Source organism: Sarcophilus harrisii, chromosome 4 (assembly GCF_902635505.1).
Source record: "Sarcophilus harrisii chromosome 4, mSarHar1.11, whole genome shotgun sequence".
NCBI lineage: Eukaryota > Metazoa > Chordata > Mammalia > Dasyuromorphia > Dasyuridae > Sarcophilus > Sarcophilus harrisii.
Window position 1 is genome coordinate 293,231,318 of NC_045429.1, and position 24,364 is coordinate 293,255,681.

A 24,364-nucleotide genomic window follows, 5' to 3' on the forward strand; every position below is an offset into this window, starting at 1 on the left:
TGTTTTGTAGCCTCCTAAATAATGTACCTCCTGAAATCATACATCCTACTACTTCCCAAACCCATTTTCTCTAATTTTCCCCCTTTTTCTGGACCTTTACCTCCTCCAGAAAAGAAGGAATTCTGAAAAGACATATGGGAAAGAACTGGAAACTAAACATGTAGGTCCCAAAAGGAAAATTGGGTTCCTATCAGGAGTGAGTGGCAGGTTAAAAATGTTGGTGAGACTTAGGCAATTTAGAAGAGACTCTTTACACTTCAAGAGATTCCAGTAAATACCTTCCTGAAAAACTCAAAACTGACAGCTTAATTTCCTAACTAAATTAAAAAACTCAATCTCAAGTGAGTATATATGTAAAATAATCACTTTATTGCATTCTCAGCAGTAGGAAGCAAGGCAATCCAGTTCTCTGGCTCCTTTTAAAGGTGGGATTGACACCTGAATATACTGTCACTGTAAGACTTCCTATCTTTCCCCATGCTATTTTCTGCTTTGCCTCAACACCTTGTCTGATTCCTCTGGATCTGTGAGGAAGAGCTAGAATCCAAGGTAGGTGATTTCTGAGACTCACATGAAAGTCTAGATTCCAAAACAGGAGAAGTAGAACTAGATGTAGTGAGTAAAAAATGGGGCTCTGACTGGGTGGGGCTTGAGCCAGGGCGAGGGGTAGGATGGCTCTTGCTGCAGTGGGCAATGACATTGTCAGGCTTCTCAAATTTTTTGCCACAGAACTCACAGGGATATTGGAAAGCTGCTGCTGCCTCCTCATGCTTGCGTCGATGCCAATTCAGAGAGGCTTTCTGGCGGCAGGTAAAGCCACAAATCTCACACCTAGAGTCAGGGAGAAAGGGATCAAGGAATTTAGATTCCAGTAATTGCACATCCCCCAATTCCACCAACCCTTCAAAATATTTGCATTGAAATCAAGATGTCCTAGGCCTTTCCCTGGGTCCTTGTGCTTCCCCTTCTCAAAAACCAGATATTTTCTGCTAATTACACATTCCTTTAGCCTTTAACATTTCCCAAGTCCTTTTTACCATAGGGCTGCAGGTCTCACATTTGACCCACATATTTGTTCCCATTCAAAGTCCTGGCATCACTGTAAGATACCATTTATCTGATCTTGTCCCTGAAATGACCCTTGGTTCTGACAGCTAAGCTTTTGCCTTATTTGGCCTTGACCAGATCTCTTCTGAGGAGCAGGGACTTCTTTGCTTGCTTGTATTTGCATACCCAGCACTATGGCTAACTTGTAGCAAATGCTTAATATATACTTCTGCTATCTTCCCCAGTATTCTTTCTCCTTATTTTTCATTTTGTCTTTGTATTACCAGCATACAGTGTGTTTAATAATTGCTAGATTAGTTGGATCCCAAGCTTCAAATGCCTCTCTTCTTTATCCTTTCTTGTGGATGACTATTCCAATTTCTTTCCCCTATCTTCCAGACCCTGGTCCTCTGCATTTATCCCCAGCTCTAATTCTCTTCTCCCAGATTTCTGGTGTCTTGACTCCAGTATCTCTGAGGACTCAGGTACCTCACACACTTAACCCCAACCCTTTCTACTCACTGTAATGGTTTTTCCCCGGTATGGATACGGCGGTGAATGATGAGGTTGCTACTAGTTCTAAAGGAACGGGCACAGAATTCACAAATGTAGTCTCTAGTATCTGAAAGTACAAAAAGGGACATCCCAGAATCTGTCTCCATTGCTGTGTATTATACTATAACCATACCTCTCATTCTCCTATAGAAAAATCTCAGAGGAAAAAATTATTGGCCAAGGAAACTGGAGTTAGTCTTGGTTCCTAACTTTGTGGCCACAGACAAGTCATTTAACTGCTCTGAAAATCAGTTTCCTTAACTGTAAAAAAGGGACTCTTCCAACCAAAAATGATTGTTCTGAGAGTCTAAAGAGGTATGAAAGTCCTTGAGAAGATATAAAGTACTTAACATAAATAAATTTCTAGGTCATTATTAACATTCCCACACCACCTTCTTGTCCCCTCAATTCCAAGAACAAAGAAGGAACTCCTAAGTGTCTTCTTGCCTATTCTGCCCTGAAAAATAACCATCTGGATTTTTTTTTTCCTGTGAAGCCCAGTAGGTAGAAGAAAAACTAGACTTCTAACAAAAGAGTAGTAGGAAGGAGAAAGCCAGGATTTATATGGATGTTAGGATACTAGAAAGGAAACTGAAGTAGATGAAATGGGTGAGATGGGGCTTAGTAAGAGACAAAGGAAAAACTGGGAACTGAAAAAGCTAGATGCAGATGCATGAAGTGGGTAACAGGAACCATAATTGGAAATATATAAAGGTATAGTTGGAAATGGCATAGTTTTCATTGTGAATGGAAGTTTAGGAAAGGCAACAAAAAAGGTTTTTTGTTTTTGTTTTTAGCTACATTGGGCGAAATTAATGAAAAGCAAAGACAATTTAAAAAAGGGATAAAATAAATTGGGGTGATAAGTGATGAAAGAGCTTTTCAACATTATTTTCTTTCTGTTTCCTCTGCCAAGAAAAATCATCTTTGGATAAGTAAAAGGGCACAGATGCTCTGGTACAAAAAGAATTACATCCACAGATACTGAAAGAATTGGCAGATGTGGCTTCTGAGCTTTTCTGTCTGTGACCTCTGAAAGATCATTGCGAATGGGAGAAAAACCACAAATAGTCCCTTGAAGACTTCTGATAAGGGTAACCTTAGGAATCTCATTCTACTTTTGGATAACTCTCTTAGGAGTTTCATCAATTGCCTCCTTATAATGATATTGCTATTTCCAGAGTATAGATTTGACCACATTACTTCCTTGCCTGAGAAGTTTAGTGTCTCCCTATTTCCTGTAGGACGACAAAGTACAAATTTATCTATCTAGTATTTTAGACCTTTCCAAATCTAATTCAACCTGTTTTACCAGATTGATTTCATATCCCTATTTTACTCTATCAGTTTATTTGCAACTCCCCAAATAAGTCATTCCATCTGCTGTCTCCAGGCCTTTGCTGACCTATGCTGCTTGGAAGCTATAGGCTTCTTGAAGACTCAGTCTCACCCCCAACACAAAGCTTTTCCTGATCTCTCAAGTTTTTAGTATCTCCCAAATTACTTTGTATTTAATTACATATATTTTATCTGCATTCATGTTGATTTTTTCCCCAGTAAAACTTCCCCCATTTTCTCCAATAAGCTCTCTGAAGGCAAGGACTATTTTTAACTTTATATATCCAGTATTTATCACTGTGCCTGGTATTCAGGCAGGAGCTTAATGATAAGCATTGTCAAATTGAATTGAGTGGTCCTTACCACTATGCAGTTTCACATGTTCCTTCAGATGCTTCTTAAAATTGAAGGACTTTCCACAGTTTGGTTCTGGGCAGGAGAAGGATTTCTGGTGGATATGCTGGTATTTTTTATGGTGCTGGGGAAAGGAAGAATGAAGAGTAGTGGTGGAGTAAAACAGAAGTAATAGCTTTCTCCACCAATTTCCTGAGGCAGACCACCCTTCCCCCAGCACTAACATATGCACACTTTCTCCTATTAAACAGTGTCACCCTCTAACCCTACCCCCAAATCCTGCTCTAAAATATAAAAGAAAATGTTCCTACTTTGTCCCCAAATTCTTTTATCCAAGGTCCTATCTTTCCTTTTTCTACCTATTCCACCACACCCAGTCTTCATCCTAGTGTCTATTAATTTTTTCCAGATCATACATAATTCTCTACGCCAAATTTTACTACCTGTCCTTCCTTTAATCAAACTCTCACCCATCTATCTCCATCTATTAGAGATTACTCATCTCATCCTAGTTCCTGCTCCTCAATATCTTTGAATCCCAGCACTTTTTCCCAAATACCCACTATCTCAATTCCTGCAATTCTCCATATCTTTCACAATCTGCATGCCCTACCCCTCTTCCTAGTCCCTAAAAAAATATTAAAATTACTAAGTAAACATACTAAGCAAAAGCAATGATCTATCTAATCCAATATTTTGTGTCTATTATCAACAAAGATGTTTGGGACACAGTTATCTTTTTGATATTAACTTCAGTGGTTGTCTTCAACAAAGACTGTCTTCAATCTTCAACAAAAACTGCTACCAAAACAGTATAATCAAGAGCAAATCACATAACTTCTCTGGGCTTTAGTTTCTTTACATAACAATCACACAAATGAACTTTCTCCAAGGTCCCTTTTAGCTATAATATTTTATGATTGGGCCAACAAAACTATATATATACACACACACACATACATATATATATATATTACATATTGCTTCTTGGATATTTTACTACTGCATGTTCCCCTTCCTCCCTGAATATGTACATGCATATATGTTTGTATACATGTCTATATTAGTAAATAATGCCTTTCTCCTTTGTTAAGAACTGCTTTTTCCTTCTACCTTATGGAATTCAAGTTAGCATTTCACCTTTAGAATCCTTTGGGAGAAAGCCTAGCACTTCTATTTAATGCCTTTGATTACACCCTTGAGAAAATAACCCAAGGCCATTCTGACACTCCTTAACGCTTTAGGATTTCAGCAAAAGGAACAGAGTTAACAAATTTAGCTTAGAAAAGAGGAAGAAAAAGCTCTCTAAGCACTTAAAAGGCTGTCCAGTGTGAGTTTGGCCCCAAAGAGCAGAACCACAGAGTAGTGAAGGGGGAGCAGTTGTAAGAAGGCCAACTTAGACTTGAAGTTAGCAAAACTTCCTAACATTAGAACTATGCAAAAGTGGAATGCCTTGAAAGGTGGTGGCTCCTCCTTGGAGGTCTCCAAGCAAAAGTTAAATTGAAGATTTTATAATAAGGATTCCTTTTCCTTTAAGATTGTACCAGATGGCCTGAGGTCTCTTCTCAAATTTTGTAGTTATGCAATTGTAAAGTACTATAAATGCGGGATATTATTATTTAGTCCAACTATCACATTTGTCAAATGAAAAATCAGAAACCCAGAGATAAGTGACTTACTTGTCCAAGGACCTCATATCCAGTTAATGTCAGGAGGTATTTTGTCTTTCAGACTAGTGCTTTTTCTGCTACACTATGATAGCTTAGTGAATGAGTATATATTAAATCCATAACAGGTACTTAATAATGTTGTAAGTGATAAGGGAATTACAGAAACTATAGGGGAAAAGTGGGAGAACATTAATCAAATAACAGGAAGGTTTTTTGTTTGTTTTTAGTATTTATCATAATCTGTACCTTACTACATACTTTAATTACTGTCTAAATACTTATTTTTGCAATATGAAGTCAACAAAACATTTTTCATGTCTCTGAAGAGATGCTTCAATTCATCTTAGTCATCGACGACCTTCATATAAAACATGGCCTCTGCTTCAATGTATTTATATATAGAATTTCTACAACCAGAGATTCTACCGTATTTCTTTTATCTACTTAGATCAGGAATTCTTAACCTTTCTTGTGTCATGGACCTCTTTTATAATTTGATGAAGCCTATGGGGCCCTTCTCACTGAATTTTTTAAATGAATAAAAAAGCATAGGTTTACAAAGAACTTTGTAAAGAAACCAATTACACTGAAATAATAATCTAAAGATTACAAAATGTGATGGTACGTATAGTTCTTTGAAAAGCTTACAGTAAATAAATGTTAGCTATATTTAAAAAAACAAGTTCACAAATTGCAGGTTAAGATCATCCTGATTCAGATATTAATCTTATTATTGTTACATTCACAAATTCTATGTTAAGAACCTCTGATTTAGATATTAACCCTATTATTGTTTTTCACATACTTATACTTTCCCACCAAGTCCTAAGGTATTTCACTTACTTATAGCTTTGAGAGATGATATTGCATTTTATATTTTTGGTTTGCATTTTCTGCCACTTTCCATAAAATCTATTTGTTGGTAGAGAATCACAGAATTCAAATACGGACAGGGTCTTAGAGATATCTCATTTAATTCCTTTTTCACATAGATGAATTAAACACAGAGATGTGTTAACTTGCCTGAAGTCACACAATAAATGGAACATTCCTGATATAAACTGAGATCTGACTCCCAAGCTAGTGCTTTCCAAAGGCAGTGTGGCATGGTGGATAGAATGCTAGTAGAAATCAGACTTGGGTTGAAATCCTGCCTTTGATGCCAACTATATAGCTATGGACAAATCACTTAATCTCCCTAAATATTTCCCCATCTATAAAACATACTATCACCCTATCACCTACCTCAAAGAGTTTTTGTAATTGAGTAATATCACATGTAGAACATTCTGTAAACCTTTGAGTGCAATATTATAATATAGTGGTATTATTCTAATAATACAATTTATAGTCAACTATTCTGCCACTGCCATGTATTTTAAGCAAGTTTTTAAAATCTTAGTATTTCTCCTTAGTCCTCGACTTTCCCAGTGTCCTACCCTCAATTCCAAATGTTATTCTGTTAGCCCCATTTCCCCCAAACTATTTCATACCATCTCCCACCCAGCACCCCATTTTCTATGCCTCACATTCAGGTATTGCCGGTTGGAGAAGATCTTCCCACAGCCAGGAAAATCACAAGGAAGGAGCTCTCTTTTAGCAGTCTTTCTGAAGGAAAACAGGGCAGGAAAATGAGTTTACCCTAAATTCTCTATACTATCCCCATTCCCCTTTTCTCCTTCTATACCCAAGCCTCATCAATCTTACCTGATCCTCTTGGGACCGATCTGTGCTATGTCCTCATCCAGAGGCACGGGAGAAGGTCTTTGTCGTTGCCTTCTGCTTTGAGAATGATGAAGGAAAGGGGATGGGAAGCAAAGAATTTCTAAAGGTAGAAATATCTATTCCAGCCCTTCACTGGAATTCCATAGGAAGAGAGACTTGCCGGAATGTCCTCCCTTTTTTACTACCTATTTTACCTGGATCGGGTCTTGCTCCCTTGGCCCCTCTGGGGTATTTTGTCTAGCTCAGACTGTACTCTGTCTTCTTCAGGATGGGGTGTTCCAGTTTCTGATGAATCGGCAGCGGGAGAGCTTGAGAGTGGAGGTGTTGTTTCTTCTTCTTCTTTGAGTGGAGGAAGGTAAGGTGGAAGAGGACTAGAGGTACCTAGTTCATTACTAGGAAAGGGACAATTGCTCAGCACTGTACCTGACACACAATAGATATTTAGTAAATACTAGCTGACAGACACATCATGACTTCTCTCCAGTATCCAGACCCTATCAGCTCCCTTTGTATTTTACACACTTTGTGTCAAGAGTCCTAAACTTACACCACCAGAACCCCCACTCTTACCTCAGGCTTTTCCCCCTTTGATCTGGTCATCATCCCCCACCCCCAACTTCAAAGCTCTTCCAGTACCTTTTCTCACCCTTTCCATCAGTCTCCACAGCCAGACTGATTGAATTCCTACAAGAATTCCTTGATAAGCTTTTTCTTCTCTTAACTTTCTTCATCATTCAAAGCTCTCTGTACTTAAAGACAACCACCTTAACCCTTTTCTCCTAGTCTTCCCTATACAGAACTTCTCTCTTCATTGTCTTCCTTGAACACAAATCTTAAATATCCTCACTCTTTAGTCAGCTCTTATTCCTGGTTTCTCCAGGTCTGCCCAAGTTACTAAATTTCATCCCTATTATTTCATCTAGCATTTACCAATCTGGAGAGGGGCTGTAGGTCCAAGGGCTGACATCACTGAGGTTATCATCTTCATCATTCACTTCTTCCTCTGCTTCATCTTCATCTTCTCCATGGGGCAGAGAAGTCTCAGGAAGGGGTACCACCCCCCTGTATACCCAAGGGGTGTCAAGGCTGGGCTCATTCCCCCAATATACTTCATTTTTTCCTAATCTAGTCTTAACCATTTCTCATACCCTTTCCCCCACCCCTCCATTCCTATTCTGTCCCCAACTTTTCATGGACTCACCTGGGCATCCCAGATTCTTGGGTCCCATCATAGTGCTCAGTTACCTGGGCTGGGGAAGTAGGTGGGATAGAACAGGGAGACAAGTCAGATTTGAAAGGAAAAAGAAAAAGTGGTCAGAGGGAAGGTCAAAGAGGGAGAATCACTGAGGTCAAGAGGGAAAAGATTGAGCCAAAGGGAATGGGAAGAATCAAAGTAGAAAATAAAATGGAGGAGGGAAGGGGAGATAAGAGAACTAGGATGAAGAGCCAGAAGTATTAGGAGAGGAACTAAGAATGGTCTAATGCTAAGGAAAAGAGAAGTCTCTCTGTTCACTCCCTTTCCCTCTTCTCAGTTCACCTTCATGCTCTTGCCAGCTCCCTGATTTGGTCCACAAGTTCCTTAGGGCCGAGCTTTGGATGTCAGGACTGGATCCTGGGGGTGCAGGGCCAGAGGAGGGATCCCAGGAAAAGGTATGGCCAGCTGAACACTCCCATATAAGCCCCCCATCTGTGCTTCCTGGTCCCCGAAGCCCTGGTACCAGGCTGCATTCACGGCTATGGGCATGGGACAAAAATACCAGATATTGGAGACCCTCTGGGGGAGATGGCTCAGGGCCTGCAAAGGAGAAATGAATATTAACCATGGAGTCTTCCCCTGTCTCCCTTTCCTATCTCTGAACCCTGTATTTTTACACTGAATGCTCTTCTCTACTACAGATATAAAACATATCTGGAGTCTCCTATCTCCTTCACCATAAATTATCATTTTTGGTACAATTAGCATAAATTTAAAATAAATAAATAATTAAGTTAAATAAATCCCTAGGCCACTTTTCCTCTCCTCAATATAATAGGAAAGGGCCATTAGGCTCAAGTTCAAACCTCTTATCTTTCAGATAAGTATTAACAAACTCAGAAAGGTTAAAATAATTTACTCATTGTCAAAATTCAAACCCTAATCCTGATTCCTAATCTAGCTAGCAGTAGTTTTTCTATTTTATCACATGGTTCAGAGATCTCTGAATCCCTTTCAGACAAGTCCCCTTTTAAACTTGCTTACAACTTAACATTTTTAATTAACCAGAACTTTTAATTAATTCTGGCTGTCAAATATTTTGCTGGTTGTTTCTTGTGGCTGCTAACCCAAACAGTAAACACTTTATTTTTCTTTCTCTAATTAAGTTCACTCTATTCTACCTACCTGCACAGAGCACACAGCCTGGAGAATTGTACCTGTCAAAGGAAAGCAGGTGGAATCAGGTGAGCACCACATTTCAAATCAATCAAGCATTTATTGAGCATCTACCACCAGCACCATGGAATGGTAGACAAGGATAAAGAAGACATGTTCCCTGTTCTCAAGGAGCTTACAGTCTAGTTGAGAAGACAAGCCTAACACAAGGGAAACAGGGTATCATGCTATGTATAAATAGTATAAATATAAATATTATAATACAGTTCCATAAAATAAACCTTTATTAAAAAGTACTAATAGCACCAAACTCTTCCCTTTCAGCCTTATTCAAATTCCTCCGCACCTTCCCCCTTCCTCCCATTTTACACTTCTACTACAAATACTTCCCATGGTACTCTATATAATCCAACAGTGATCCTTCTGACCTATCAAGCAGGAACTTGGCAAGCTGAGAGTGCAGAGAGAAACCAAGCTGCTTCTTGAGAAGACACCATTGTTCCATGTGGCCACCTAGCCTGATTCTGCATTTACTTCGGCGGGCATCCAGTTCCCTTCGTTTCTGCCTCTGGGAACCCAAGGAAGCAGCCATGGGGATCCCTAGGAATGGAAGGTGGGGAGATAATTCCCCCTTCTGAGGGAAGGGGAGAAGATAAAAATATTATTTACATCCTATAGCTCTCATTATACAGAAGAACAATGAGGCCTAGAGATGACTATCCAAAGTCAGAATCTAATGTAGTTAACCCACTCCTTAGGTTGAGTATTTCTAGCACTGTGAACCTGAACAAATCATGTTTTCTAAGAATCCTTTTAGCTCTGATATTTTTCCTTTCCCAGTCCTTTCCAATGACACAAATTTTAAGTGTGAAGCCTTTTCTATTCCTGATTTTGAAGGTTATTTGTAAGGTCAAGGCTAGTGAGAGAGGTGTATAGAATGATGCACAAATGAGAAGTTTAAAAAAAAAAAAAAAAAAAAAGGGGGTTAGGGTTAGCTAAACTAAGATCTGAACCCAGTATTCATTCTCTATCCAGGACCCTAGACAATATCACATTGCCGCTTGCAAAATGGCACAAGGTTTCTCAACAGAGAGACCATTTGACCCGTTGATTAATTTATTGGCTTAAAAACCTGTGTGTGGGGGAGTTGTTTTTACCCTGATGGGAATGGAACTTTTAGACAAGGCTGAAAGAATGACAGAATAGGAAAAATTTCAGAGCTAGAAGGAACCTTAGAGATTACAGGAAATTAACTAAACTCAGTTTTCCAATTACCCACCACCTTTAAGCATGCTACACTTAGGCTTCCAAAAAGTAGATACAAGTTTACATCAAAAGAAGCAGAGAGCAATGGATAGTTTTGACGTCACAATAGGGGCTGGGTGGCTGTCTCAATTGATGAGTGAAATGAGGTTATAAATGCCAGCAAATGGCAGCCATAAAGCATTCCTGTTAAAAGTTTGGTCTGGAGTGAAAAATAGTAAGTCAGAAAAGCACTTTACCCCAACAGAAACCCTGAACCCCGCTAACCTCTATTTCTCTTACTTATTCGCCGCCTGCCCCTCTTACCTGTGTTCCCCGCCCACCCCGATCCCGTATGAGTCTGCGCCCCTTGTAGTCACTCGTTCAGGCTACCGTGGCGGGGAAAGGGGGACGGAGAAGTACTTGTTAAGATGCCCACCGCCGTTTCTCTTTTAAGTAAAAATCGCCTTCGTTACTGCAGGAGTCTGGAGCCCGGAACAGCTACTGGGGGCAAGAGGCAGGAGGACGTGGGCCTAAGCAAATAACCTTAAGTAGTGGCTGCTGGGAATTGTAGTCCGCCGTTCATTTTGTAAACAGACCAACGAATTAAATCCCCACCCCTTATCCGCAAAAGGTTTTGTTTTGTTTTGTTTTGTTTTAAGCAAGGGATCATGGGAGTTGTCGTACTTTGACTAGGCCAGAGTCCTCTAAACGAGTCCTAAGGGTGTGTGAACGGGAACCGGGAAATATAGAAATTAGAATGAAAAGACCCTGTGCTTTCCTTTTTAAAAAAATTTCCTAACTTTTTACCCTAAAAAGCTTCACAAAAAGAAACGCAATCGTACAAAAATAATTTTGCACAATAATTTTTATGAACAACTCCAATGAAATCAATCAACTAACATTTACTAAATACCGATTATGGGCTAGGGATTTGTCGTTCAGTCATAGTATGACCCTTTATAACCTGCTTTGTGTTTTCTTAGCAAAGTTACTGGAGTGATTTGTCATTTCCTTCTCCAACTCATTTTACAGAGAAGAAAACTGAGGGAAACTGGGTTAAGTGACTTGCCCAAGGTCACACAGCTAGTAATTTGTCAAAAGTCATAATTGAATTTCTGACTCAAGACCCCCATCCTCTAACTACTGCTCCACCACAAATGCACAGGGGTTTACTTTCTACTGAGAGATGACTATTCAAAGAAACAAATAGATAAGATATACAGAAACCAAAATAACTCCACCAAGAAATACTAAAAGTAATGGGATTGGGGGTAGGGAAGAGAGGAATTAAAAGAGGAAGTCAATGGCATTTAACCTGAGCCCTGAAGCATTTTTGAGGTAAAGAGAGAGCATCTCAGAAATGGAGTTCATAACAGACACAAAAATAGATGCATTGTCCCTCATGGAAAACATCAAGTAATCTAGATAGTTTGGTCGGAATGTAGAAGTAGGGCCCTAAAAAAAATAAATAGAGCCAAGTGAAGGATTTGAATGCCAAAACAGTAGGGAGTCAAATAGAACTTGGTGAGCAGGGAAGTGACATTGCAAGATCTGTACGTTGGGAATTTCAATTAGGCATCTGTGTGGAGCATAAATTGAAGAAAGAAGACTAGCAACAGAGAACCAAATTAGGAGGCTATTGTATAATTATGGCAAGAGGTTTAGAGGACTTGACTAAGGTGTTTGTAGTGTGAATAAAGAGAAGACTGGATTGCAAGAGAAAATGAAGAGGTAAATTTTTTTTAATTTCATAAAGGATGCTAAAATATGTATTTTTAATTTTTCTGATCATTCTTGTTCTCTGCAAAGCATCTAACATGTATATTTGTGTGTGTGTGTTTTGTATATGTGTGTATTTATATGGTATATATTTGTATGTTTATAGCTGTTAGAAGCCTATATTTTTTTGCCTTTCCTTGTATACTCATTGCTAAGTACAGTGCCTCTTATTGTTTAGAAAAGTCCTTGAGGAAGCTTAAATTTTACCCTTCTTTTTTGTAGCTCAGAAAATAAACGTGCCTATTCTACTGTTAGAGAGAATCATAGGTTTAGAGTTATAAGAGATCTTACATTTGCCATAAGACAAGTACAGTTAGCATTTGAATATAATCCCTCAAACTACAAATCCATATTGCTTCCATGAATTAAAGGCCCCTTCCTGCTTTCGGGGGCTCAGAGAAACACCCTTCCACTGAGTATAGTTTCCTGACATAGTCCTTTCCTGCTTTCAGGAGAATCAGAAATGCCATTCCATCTTGGATTTTTTGGATTAACTTCTTCCCATTTATAAGAAACTCAGCCTATGGAAACCTTTCCTGCCTGGAAACACAATTCCTTCCTGCTCCTTCTACCTATCTCCTAACCATCTGCAGCAAAAGATTATATATTCCATCAATTCCCTCGCACTATTCCCCTGAACAGCTATCCTGAGAGGACCCCAATTTGAAACCAAATCCTCTAGTGAAGTTAATAATCCTCCTGGACTGGTTCAGCAAAGATCAGCAAATATGCTCCTGCTCATATCCTGCCCATTTCTTAATGAAGAAAGGAAGACCCCAAGTTTTACATCCAAGGCTTAACTCCTTTCCAAATACCAGTTCTATAACGAATATATATAATAAATGGAAAAGAAATTCATTTATTTAGGTGGAGAGCAAAACAGAAATCAGAGAAAATACATATATACACATACATACAGACAATAAAGATTGAAGTAGCTGTCCCTTGGGAATGGGGTAATTTATCAAGAGACTAAGTCCTAAATTTCATCCAAGTGGAAAATTCCTCAAATTCTCTAACATAGCATAATGGAAATGAAGACATGATCAAAATTCTACATGTTGATTTCTTCTCAGTCTTTCTTATTTTATGTTTGAATCCTTCCATCTAGAAGCCAGAACTTTCTTCTCCAAGAGATGGAGAGGTCCATATCTCTACTCTCTTGCCTTTGACAACTGATCCCTCCCTATATGTAAGGTATTGATTTCTATCATTGAGGAAATGAGTCTCAGAGTAATGAGCTTTGGGGGCTCAGATTACATCATTAAACAAATACTCCCACACTGCCTTTTCTCTTTTTTCTAGCCCCTTAAACCTAATAGCAGCCCTATTATTATACTCTAAATTATCCATCCCATATACTATGCTTTCTGGAATAACTGCTCCATAGGTAACAAAGATTTCATCTTAAACCTTTCCCTTTCCTACTCCTTTTTAATCTTCTGGCTCTCACTGAGACCCAGGATCCCTTCATGGTCTTCCTAGCCAACCCTTTTGAACAAGCACTTTCACTGTTTGACTCTCTGGTTGAGGTATAGAAGTTTTCTTTACTCTTTCTTTACTCAGTAAACTACCTTTGAGGTTTATTCAATTCATATCTATCATATCTATCACTCAATCAAAATTCTTATAGCTGTTGACACTCTCCTTTCTTTACAATTTTTCTTCCCTAACTCAGTCTTTCTTTTCTCCTTAATTCCTGACTTCATTCCAAGGAATGTCAACATACATATTGATATATTTCTTCAAACATCTACATCTCCCAATTCCTCAACTTGTTCATTTCCCCATGACCAAATACACTTCTTTTTTCCATTACAGCCATATACAAAGAATCTCAGTCATACTATGGTTATGAATTCTGAACTTCCCTTATTTTTATCATAATTTGTTATCCTTTCAATTCTCCCCATGTCTTGCAACCTTAAACCATGTTATGGTTTATATAACCATCATCTTACCATCATCTCCAATCCCTCTACCCCTTTAATTCTCTCCCAGGGTATCACACCTGCACTGGATGCACTTTCCAGTTGTCAACCTCAGAGAATCAGTTCAACTCTCCATTAGTCCTCTTCTGTAAATCATTTGCTCTCTTACCCTATAGCTGATCAAGTCTTGGCCTTGGATTATTTTCACCATCCGCTGCCTCTGCTTCTTATTCATATTCTGTTGAGTGAAGGAAAAATCAAGAAGCTATGCTGACTGGGTCATTACAAATTTATGATAAATAATTGAAACTTCAACCTCACTGCAGCAAGTTAATCCTTTTGAACCTCTCTAATTGACTTACCTTCCCAATCTCCACAGCAGCTCTTCCAAACCTTTTCATTCTCTTCTCAATCCTTCCATAATTCCCCCCTTACTCTATGAGCTAAGAATTTTACCTCATATTTCACTGAAAAAGGGATGCTATTCACTAAGAACGTCTTCTCTTCTCCTCTTCAATCTCACAGCTGCTCTCTGCCTCTATCTCTTTCTTTATCCCTGTCTCACATAAAGAGGTGGCTCTCCTCTTTGCCAACTTAATAGTCCCATTCTATCATATCACTAGTAGATTGTACCCTCTATCATTCCCAGTCTCTCATTTATTAGTTTCTCCCTGTCTGTTGTTGCTTTGCCTATAAACATGACTGTGTTTCCCCTATCCTCAAAAGACCTTCACCCATTCCAGCTATGTAGCTAAACTTGAGGAAGCCATATGCAATATGTTTCTCTGATGCTGTTTGAGTGGTCTAGATTCCTGGTGGTCTAGACTCAGGGGCCCTCAAACTACAGCCCGTGGGCCAGATGCAGCAGCTGAGGACGTTTATCCCCTCACCCAGGGCTATGAAGTTTATTTAAAGGCCCACAAAACAAAATTTTTGTTTTTACTGTAGTCTGGCCCTTCAACAGTCTGAGGAACAATGAACTGGCCCCCTATTTAAAAAGTTTGAGGACCCTTGGAGGAGCTTAGTGGCTATAAGAGAGTTAAGAATCCCCTTTAAATCGGCCACAGGTTTTGGGAGTGAAAGAATTCACTCGTTCCAGAAATATTAGTTGCAAAATGAAAGTTTAATGCTAGATAGAAATCAGTTTACCAAGAGACTGACTTCTATAGTGGCAGATCTATTGGAAAATGTAGTTTTGCATTGAGAATGCAGTTTTCAGTGGACAGAAAGTCATGGCAGCAAAGGGAGCTGCCAAGGTCCATCTACAAAACATTTTAGTTGCTGGAAACTATTATACTGAGTTCTTAGTGGGGTCTGGGACAGCCGGAACAGAGCAGGTCAGACCCGGTGGGGGCTTGAAATTAAGGACACTTCAAAGGGATGCTTTTTACCAGGATTTGTAATTGAATCAAAGGCTCTGGCATCCTGGAAAGATAACTTATCTAGGGAGAATATGCCTCAGCCAGGAGGGGCTGAGAATCTGAAAGGAATCACAGATCAATAGGAAATAGTTTCTTAAAGGGACCATAACCTGCTTCACCTCCACTTTCCTTCCTCTCTCATTTTAACTTTCAATATTCAAGCTTTATGTGTTATCATTCAACTGAAATTCCTCTCTCCAAAATTAGTAATGATCTCTTAATAATTGCCAGATATTCAGCAGGAAGAGATAGAAGGAAAAATTCTATTTAAAATAAATGTAGACAATATAAAACATTTGGGAGTCTACCTGCCAAGACAAACCCCAGGAACTTAGGTGAATCTTTTTATCTAACAAAACACTTTTCACACAAGTGAAACCAGATCTAAACAAAGGAAAAATATTAGTTACTCATGGGTAGGCTGAGCCAATATAATAAAAATGACAATTTTACCTAAATCAATTTATTTTTTCAATGCAATTGAAATTTCAATCAATGAATCTATCAAAAAATATTTTATTGAGCTAAGGAAAAAATAGTCATAAATTCATTGGAAAGGACAAAAAGTCAAAAATATCGAGGGGAATAATAAAAAATGTGAAAGACGGTTGCTTAGCAGTATTTGTATTACAAAGTAGTACTCATCAAAACAATCTGGTACTGTATTAGAAATAGAGTGGTAGATTAGTGGAATAGTGGAATAGATTTAGTACACAAGTAGTAAAATGGCAATAGTAATCTATTGATTTGATAAACCCAAAGATCTAAGCTTTTGGACAAGAATTCATTAATTGACCAAAACTACTGAGAAAACTGGAAAGCTAAAACTAGTTATAAATCAATATCTCACACTATTATACCAAAATAGGTACATGATTTAGAAATAAAGAGAATGCCATTAGCAAATTAGGAGAACAAAGAATAGTTTACCTGTAAAATCTATGGATAAAGGAAGAATTCATGACCAAACAAAAGAACATTATGGGATGTAAAATGAATAATTCTGATTATATTGAATTTAACAGTATGAACAAACAAAACCAATGTAGTCAAGATTTGAAGGAAAAAAAAAACTTGGGGGAAATTTTTACAGCAAATTTTTCTGATAAAAGCCTTATTTCTCAAGTATATAGAGAATCAAATCAAAATTGTAAGAATACAAATCATTACCCAATTGATAAATAATCAAAAAATATGAACAGGCAGTTTTCAGATGAAGAAAATCAAAGATATCTATAGTCAAATGAAAAAAATGCTCTAACTCACTATTGATGCAAATTAATGCAAATGATGCAAAATGCAAATTAAAACAATTCTGAGGTATTACTTCATACCTATCAGATTGGCTAATATGGCAGAAAAGGAAAATGACGCATGTTTCAGGGAAGATGTAAGAAAATCATGACACTAATGGCAGAGTTATAAACTAATCTAACATCATGGAAGGCAATTTGAACTATGCCCAAAAGGCCACACAACTATACATACCCTTTGACCCTTAGTAATAAAATTACTAGATTCATATCCCAAAGAGATTTTTTTAAAAGAATTTTTTTAAGAAAAGGAAAAGGATCTGTATGTAGAAAAATATTTATAGCAGCTCTTTTTGGTGGCAAATAATTAAAAATGGAGAGGGTACCCATTAATGGGAATGCCTGAATTGTAGTGTGTTTGTGACGGAATACTATGCTGTAATAAATGTCAATCAGGATGTTTAAAAAAAAAAAAAAAACAGGAAAGACCTACATGAAGCAATATTGTATGATAATCAACAATAACTTGGCTATTCTCACCCATACAATGATCTAAGTTAATTCCAAAGGATTCATGATGAAAAATGCTATCCACTTCCGGAGAAAAAACTGATCAGATCTGAATATAGATCAAAGCATGCTTTTTTCGTTCTTCATTTTTTGGAGGTTGTTAGTGTGTATGTGTTTGGGTGTGAGTATGTTTCTTTCACAGCATGACTAATAGAAATATGTTTTACATGATTACATAATTATATAATCACCTCAATGAGAGTGGAGGTAAGAGGAGAGAATTTGAACTTCAAATTTTGTATAAAATTTGGAATTACATGGAATTTTAAAAAAAGTTTTTAAAAAAGTAAAATGAAGGACCCAAGTCAGATGGTCTCTGAAGATAAGGGGGAAGAATAATTGCCAGATGTCTTTTCTCAATCTACATCCTTCTGCAGGTTTTATCATCATTGCTATATGTGTGGGATAAGTGCAAGACCCTTTTCCCCAATCAATCAGAAACATCAGGTACAAAGAAAAAGCATTTATTTAATCCCTGCAGGGAAAGGCCCAGACACACCTGAAAGCTATCTCAACTCCACCATATACTCCTGGAATCTGGCCAGCTTCCGGCTTGCCCAGGATTTAAAAGCAAAAGACCAGAGCCTTCTAATTGGATAGACTAAAAGGATATAACCATCCTTGACCAATAGTCATCAATATTGGCTGCCTCCCACAGGTCATATCACTTTCTGCAACTTCCTGTATCCCAGGGTTCAAAATTCATCCCTCCAGAGATTATGTGACTCAATACTGAGAAATACTTCATCTCATCAGTCCTATTCATTGCTCTTCCTCTTTTCTCCTCTAAATTTTCATCATACAATATATTCTCTCCTGGTTCTTTTAACTACTACACTTTCTTGAGTTTCATTTGCTGGATTTTTTTTTTTAAACCAAGTCATCATGTGCCAGACTGACTAAAAGCTTTACAAATATCTGTTTACTCTCACAACTACCTGAGAAGTAGGTGCTATCATCAATATTTTATAGATTGTTATCATGTATCTATGCTCTATGATTCTCAAATCTATTTACCCAATCCTAACCTTTCCACTGATACCCAGTCTCACATCTCTAATAACTGCCTTTTGAATGAACTACATGCTTTGTGGTCAAACTCAACAAATCCAATACTGAACTCAGTATTTTCCCCACAAAAATCTCCCTGTAAAGACACAAGATTTGTAAGGGGACAGGCTATCCTGTCAACTACACTAATTGTTAGAAGATCTATTCAAAGGAAAGTCTGTTTTGATTATGCCAATTGTAAAGAGATATACCATGCTAGAGAATATCAAGATAAGAAAGAATAGGCTTTATTAGATTAATTATGAGAAGTTTACTCAGAAGACCCAGTCATCAGCAGCAGGAGGGCAAAACAGTGGATCTTGGCACCACCCTTCGGTTAGTTCAGCTACTAATATAGCAATAAAATTAGATTAGGTCAGCTACTATATAGCAATAAAATAAGAAAGCATAGTGCCAAGGTTGGCTCTAAGTCACATGCAAAGGTTCCCATGAGATAGCTAAGAATTTCTTTTGCTGTTCCCAGGCTCTGCTTCCCACCCTTCTTCTCTATTACTGTCAAGTACTATCATGCTCCCAGTTTTTGCAACCTGGGACTCTTCACTCTCAAACCCCACCCTAAACCCATCTAATCTGTTGCCAAGACCCCTTTTACATTCAAAACACTTCTCCCATATGATCTCTTCTCTTCTGACACAGCTATCACCTGACATAGGCTCTCTGTCACCTCATAATTAGACTTTTGCAGTAGCCTGCTGGTTGGTTTCCCTGTTCCAAGGCTCACCACTCTAATCCATTCTTTATTCAGCAGCTCAGTAGTTTGCTTAGAGTTAAACTCTGACCATGTCACCTGCCTTACTTAATAAAACCCAGTGGCTCCATATCACTTCTGGGATCAAATTAAAAATCCTTTCTTAAAGACTAGCAGGATGATTTCAGAGAGGCCTGGAGAAACTTACATGAACTGATGTTAAGTGAAATGAGCAGAACCAGGAGATCATTACACTGCAAAAAGACTTTATGATGATCAATTCTGATGGATGTGGCTCTCTTCAACAATGAGATGACTCAAACCAGTTCCAGTTGTTCAGTGATGAAGAGAGCCATCTACACCCAAAGAGAGAACTGTGAGAGCTGAGTGTGGATCACAACATAGCATTCTCATTCTTTTTGTTATTTGCTTGCATTTCCTTTCCCAGTTTTTTTTCCTTCTTGATTGGATTTTTCTTGTGCAGCAAAATAACTGTGTAACTATGTATGTATATATATATATATATATATGTATATATATATATATATATATATATTGGATTCAATATATATTTTAACATGTATTGGACTAACCGCCGTATAGGGGAGGGAGTGGGGGAGAAGGAGGGGATAAGTTGGAACAGGTGGTTTTGCAAGGGTCAATGTTGAAAAATTACCCACGCATATGTTTTGTAAATAAAAAGCCTTGATTAAAAAAATAAATGAGAGAAGAGGATAAAAAGTGAAAAAAATATTAAATAAACCCAACAAACTATGTACAAACAATCCACATACAGGAAAAGACACGACAGTTATGAAGAATTGGGAAAAGATTTAGAGTTGGGTTTATTTATGTCATTTTCTTCATTACTCAATTTCTTCAGAGAAGGAACTTTTTTTTTTTTTTTGGTCTTTAGTAACTGACACATAGTAGGCATTTAAAGTTGATTGACTTTCTAAGATCTCTTCCAGCTCTAAAATTCTGTGCTCTTATAATGAATATTTCTTCACTCTATGCCCCTTCTGCCCCACTCTACCTGCCCATGTAAAAAGGGTGCTGGATGATAAACTTTGTTTTCATCTGCATAGAAAGTGATCTGAGATGAACAGAAGACTGGGGGTGAGGAGAGAAGAAGGAGAAAGGGAGACGGGGGAAGAGATGAAGATTCTAGATAGGTACCAGAAGGAAGCCTTACTTAGAAAAAAAAGATGAAGATGAACTAGAATACAGTTGCACACTCATCAACTAACTCATAGAAATTAAACATGCCCTTTGCTCTAACAACTGAATGTGTGATTAAACCATCAACGTCCGGGTCAGAATTTTCCTTTGTGCCCTACTTTAACCAACCATCACACAGACAAAATCGTGCATAGGAGCACCCATTGTGACCTGTGATTGGGGAGTCCTGGGGCGGGGGGGGGGGGGGGGGGGCGGGGGGGGGGGGGGGGGGGGGGGGGGGGCGGGGGGGGGGGGGGGGGGGGAAGAGGGGAGGGTCAGGGCGGTATAAAAGGCCGGCAAGAGGTTCTGGTCTGCGCATTTCAAGTCAGATTACCCCCGGGGATTTAGAAGGGCTGGGGCAGAGCAAGGGAAAAAAAAAGTCCAACCAACCACCTAACACAATCTTAATCCATCAGACCTAGACAGTAGATGGACGAGGAAACTACCAGCACCGTGGAAAGTGGAGATCATTCCTCTGGTTCCCCCGATACACTCATGAAGGGGGCCCCTGTGCAAGCCCGGATGTCCCAGCGCAGACTTTCGAAAAAAGGTCACCGAAAAAGGCACCGGAGGATGCCCTGGAAGGATTCCTATGTGGTCCAGGTACTGAAACAGCAGTTGTCCAGTGGCCGGGCCCATCTATCAAAAGGGGCATTGGCCATCCTCCACTCGGTTGTCAAAGACCTTTTCGACCGCATTGCCCTTGAGGCCAGCCGGCTAAAGAAGGAGTGCCTTGATGGTGATCCAGAAGATCCTGTGGGCCCAAGTGAGATCAAGGCTGCCCTGCAGATCCTCCTGCCTTCCCAGCTCAGAATTCAACCCCCGCCTAACCGCTTCGGACCCTCTTTGCTATTAGGCCGGGAGCATCCGAGGTGGCGTTGAGGTGGACCCAGAGGTCTGGAGAGAGAGGAGAAAGGAGGGTCATTGTTTCGTCGTCCTCCTCTTCTTCCCTTTGCTTCCATTTCCCCTCAATCCCCCATTAAGTACCCACCACCAGAACCACCACCAGAACTACCAACAACCACCACCGTCATCACCATCAACATTACCACCACCATCATCAAACCTTCTTCCTTACTCTCAACCCCAGCCACCCACTTTGTGCTTTAAAATGTACTTTTTCTTCTTCTCCCTATATCAGTCTCTTGTGGAATTTCTGCAGCTGTGGAAAACAAGAGTCGAAGAACTTTTTAAAAATAGAAATAAGCCTAGGCTTCAGGAGAGATGAGAAACTCATGAATTTGGATCTTGGGCAGAGGGAAGACAAAAGGCTTTTTCAAGAACAAGGCCCCTGGATTTTGTTTTTGTTTTTGTTTGTTTTTTGGGGTTTTTTGTGTGTGTTCTGTTTTTTTTAGGGGGGGGGTTGTTTGTTTTTTAATGAAAGTCCCAGGAAAGAACCACTGAGGAAAACAGGAAGGTCAGGAGAAGTGTTGGGGTCCAATATTTTAGAAAAAGATCCAATGAAAGTTGGAGAGATCAAATATGGACTTTCAGTGGCGACAACCCAGCTCTTCCCTCACCCCATCCCCTAACTGAAGAGAGGAGAATAATTAAAAAGAAAACCCAACAACTGAGAACACTCCTTGCGGTTTTGCTTTTTTTTTTTTTTTTTTTTTTTTGTAATTTGTTTCTGGGATGTGAAATAGAATGAAAGAGAAGGGGTAGAAAGAATGAGGGGAGGAATTATGGGAGTATGTTATTTAAAGATTTTGTTCATTTGCATCTGACTTATAAGGGTTTTCTTGGCAAAGATACTAGAATGCTTTGCCATTTCCTTCTTCAGCTGTTTTTACAGATGAAGAATTGAGACAAAATAACTTTGCCCAGTATTTGGAGCCAGATTTGAACTCTGGAAAAATGTCTTAATGACATTAATGACAATAATGTCATTAATGAATGACATCAGGCCAGGAACTCTTTGTCTACTGAGCTGTCCTTTCTAAGGGTTTTAATTTTATTATCTCCTAGAAGATCCCCATTTAGATTTCCATATGCATAAACCACCTACTCTCTATCTCTGTATAAATGTATTTTGACCTTAAAATTCATGAGTATTGGGTAGGGGAGGAGTGAAGAGTTAGTTTATGGTCCTTTCATGCTTGTAAGTGGAAAGAGAAAAGGAGTGGGGGGCAAAAAGGTGGTGGTATTTTCTGATCCATCAGTATCTGTCTATCCAATATCCCCAATGAACCATGTATATCTGACTAAAGTGTAGATATAGTATATATATACACATTATGTCTTAAGTCAATGAACAGATTGTCTAACCTGGCAGATTCTGCTTTTAATTTTTTCCCCTTATTATACCTCATTGATGGGGCAGGAACTAGCTGCCCTCTACTATCTCTGTATGGAACAGAACTTCCATCTTTAAAATTACCTGACTATCTTTTCTGAAAACTCTCTCATTGCATCCAGAGGTATGGACTCTGAACCACACATTCATCCCCAAGCACCAGTGCCACAAACTTGGGAGTTCAACTGGATACCTTTTCTGTTCCATCTCTACTTTTACCCAGTGACTGTGAGAAATGCACCTGCAATGCATTTTCCCCACCAGTCTTGGTAGCAGTAACTTGAGCTATGCTGACTTTGAAGCCAGATTCCAGGAAGGATAATTGAAGTCAGTCACCCTGACAGGAAAATTTGGGACTAAAGCCCTGAAGGGGTGAGTTTTGGACTTTGGGATTGGGATTGCTCTATAAGAATTGAGCTAAACTCAATTCCCTTGAAAATTAAAACATTTTCAAAGGAAAATACAAGTGATATTTTATCTTTTTGTGATTTTACTTCTGGGAAATATGATGGTTATAAGTTGGAGAGGACGAGTGGAGAGGTGGAAAGTGTAGGAGGAATTGTGAGCATCTCATGGGAATAGAAGGGATACCTCCCATGGATCTTGGAGTATGTATATTTAATGTAATATCTTTGACAAATAATTTGGATGTACCTCTAAAATAAATACATTTTTGTAAAAGCCTAATCCCAACTGTCAGTGGCTACCCCTGCAATTGGAGGGGGGTAACACTTATCTATGGATAACTGGAACCACTGACAAAGATTTTCCCAAAATATCCCAAACCCCCTTCTTAAGGAGTATTGGAGAACCCTAGAAAAGTGAAATGACTCTCCATGTGGATTGAGACCAGAGTTAGGTATAATATAGAGGGTAATATAATGGTATAATAACTAAACTCAGATTTTTCTGATTTTTTTTGTTTTACTTCAAGCATATCAGGAATATGTATGAATATGTAAACCCTGTACCCACCTAGAAAAAAAACCCAATCCAAGAACTAGCTCTCAGAGAATATTCTAACCAGAGATATTCTGTACAATAATTAGGACTAATTTTATTTCTAATCAAGTCTCTCATTTTGTCAAAAAGTTTAGATATGCTTTATATATAGGTTAGCACGCAATCTTGCCCTTGATTATATTGTAATAAATTTTAAATTTTTGAGGTTTTGTCAGCCGAAATTGGGATTGGGAAGAATCTAAGGTGTGGGAGAGCAGTGTTACAATATCATTCTCTTCACACACATAAACTTAATAACTTTTACAAATTTAACAAAGTCCAGGGTTTCACATATATAGAAAATAACAAACAACCATGTTAAAATAAATTCCTGTTGTAAGAACCCAATTAACTTGGAACATTTAACCATAAGTGTTTGGGTTTGGCGTTATTTTTTTTCTTTTAATAAAAGAAAATAAATTAAATTTATAAGAAATCAAAACTCATCTCATTACCACTACACACCTGCCAGATTGGCTAAGATGACTGGAAAAAATAATGATGAATGTTGGAGGGGATGTGGGAAAACTGGGACACTGATGCATTGTTAGTGGAGTTGTGAACAAATCCAATCATTCTGGAGAGCAATTTGGAACTATGCTCAAAAAATTATCAAACTATGCATACCTTTTGATCCAGCAGTGTTACTATTGGGCTTATATCCCAAAGAGATTTTAAAGGGAAAGGGACTCACATGTGCAAAAATATATTAGCCCTTTTTGTAGTGGCTAGAAACTGGAAATTGAAATTCATCATTTGGAGAATGGATGAATAAATTGTGGTATATGAATGTTGTGGAATATTATTATTCTATAAGAAATGACCAG

At 38.5% G+C, this 24,364-nt stretch overlaps 2 protein-coding genes across 10 annotated transcripts; one reads left to right on the forward strand and one right to left on the reverse strand.

Annotated features, from left to right (window-relative positions):
* Positions 1 to 346: 346 nt before the first annotated feature.
* ZNF692 (zinc finger protein 692) lies at positions 347 to 10,784 on the reverse strand. 4 transcript variants are annotated; one of them, XM_012548662.3, is made up of 12 exons: positions 10,630 to 10,784; positions 9,489 to 9,660; positions 9,070 to 9,101; positions 8,227 to 8,484; positions 7,891 to 7,939; positions 7,620 to 7,751; positions 6,884 to 7,081; positions 6,672 to 6,746; positions 6,494 to 6,572; positions 3,304 to 3,418; positions 1,570 to 1,669; positions 347 to 831 (listed from the first exon to the last, which is right to left on the reverse strand). In XM_012548662.3, the coding sequence occupies exons 2-12, from the start codon at positions 9,650 to 9,652 to the stop codon at positions 498 to 500; spliced, it is 1,536 nt and encodes a 511-aa protein (XP_012404116.1). In that variant the 5' UTR covers positions 9,653 to 9,660; positions 10,630 to 10,784; the 3' UTR covers positions 347 to 497. The 4 variants fall into 4 exon arrangements, with proteins under 4 accessions (XP_012404116.1, XP_023358471.1, XP_012404114.1 ...); XM_023502703.2 differs by having other exon boundaries at positions 6,672 to 6,743; positions 9,489 to 9,694; XM_012548660.3 differs by having other exon boundaries at positions 9,489 to 9,694.
* Positions 6,957 to 21,821, forward strand: LOC105750414 (histone H2B-like). 6 transcript variants are annotated; one of them, XR_004234168.1, is made up of 4 exons: positions 6,957 to 7,044; positions 9,078 to 9,128; positions 9,476 to 9,673; positions 10,784 to 10,914. XR_004234168.1 is itself a non-coding variant. In XM_031968478.1 (2 exons), exon 2 carries the CDS (start codon positions 20,669 to 20,671, stop codon positions 21,119 to 21,121), a length of 453 nt encoding a protein of 150 aa, XP_031824338.1. In that variant the 5' UTR covers positions 9,586 to 9,673; positions 20,656 to 20,668; the 3' UTR covers positions 21,122 to 21,821. The 6 variants fall into 6 exon arrangements, 3 of the variants coding, with proteins under 3 accessions (XP_031824338.1, XP_031824339.1, XP_031824340.1); XR_004234167.1 differs by having other exon boundaries at positions 6,958 to 7,044; positions 9,051 to 9,128; XR_004234166.1 differs by having other exon boundaries at positions 6,958 to 7,044; positions 9,051 to 9,128; positions 9,497 to 9,673.
* The last annotated feature ends 2,543 nt before the right edge of the window (positions 21,822 to 24,364 follow it).

What these genes read in the sequence shown, in the direction of transcription:
- ZNF692 (XM_012548662.3), bottom strand. Translation starts at nt 9,652, where the DNA reads ATGGCTGCTTCCTTGGGTTCCCAGAGGCAGAAACGAAGGGAACTGGAT. An exon ending in CAAGAATCTGGGATGCCCAG is followed by an intron (nt 7,752 to 7,890) that starts GTGAGTCCATGA and finishes TTGGGTATACAG; the next exon opens with GGGGGTGGTACCCCTTCCTG. An exon ending in CCAACCGGCAATACCTGAAT is followed by an intron (nt 3,419 to 6,493) that starts GTGAGGCATAGA and finishes TCCTTTCCCCAG; the next exon opens with CACCATAAAAAATACCAGCA.
- LOC105750414 (XM_031968478.1), top strand. Translation starts at nt 20,669, where the DNA reads ATGGACGAGGAAACTACCAGCACCGTGGAAAGTGGAGATCATTCCTCT.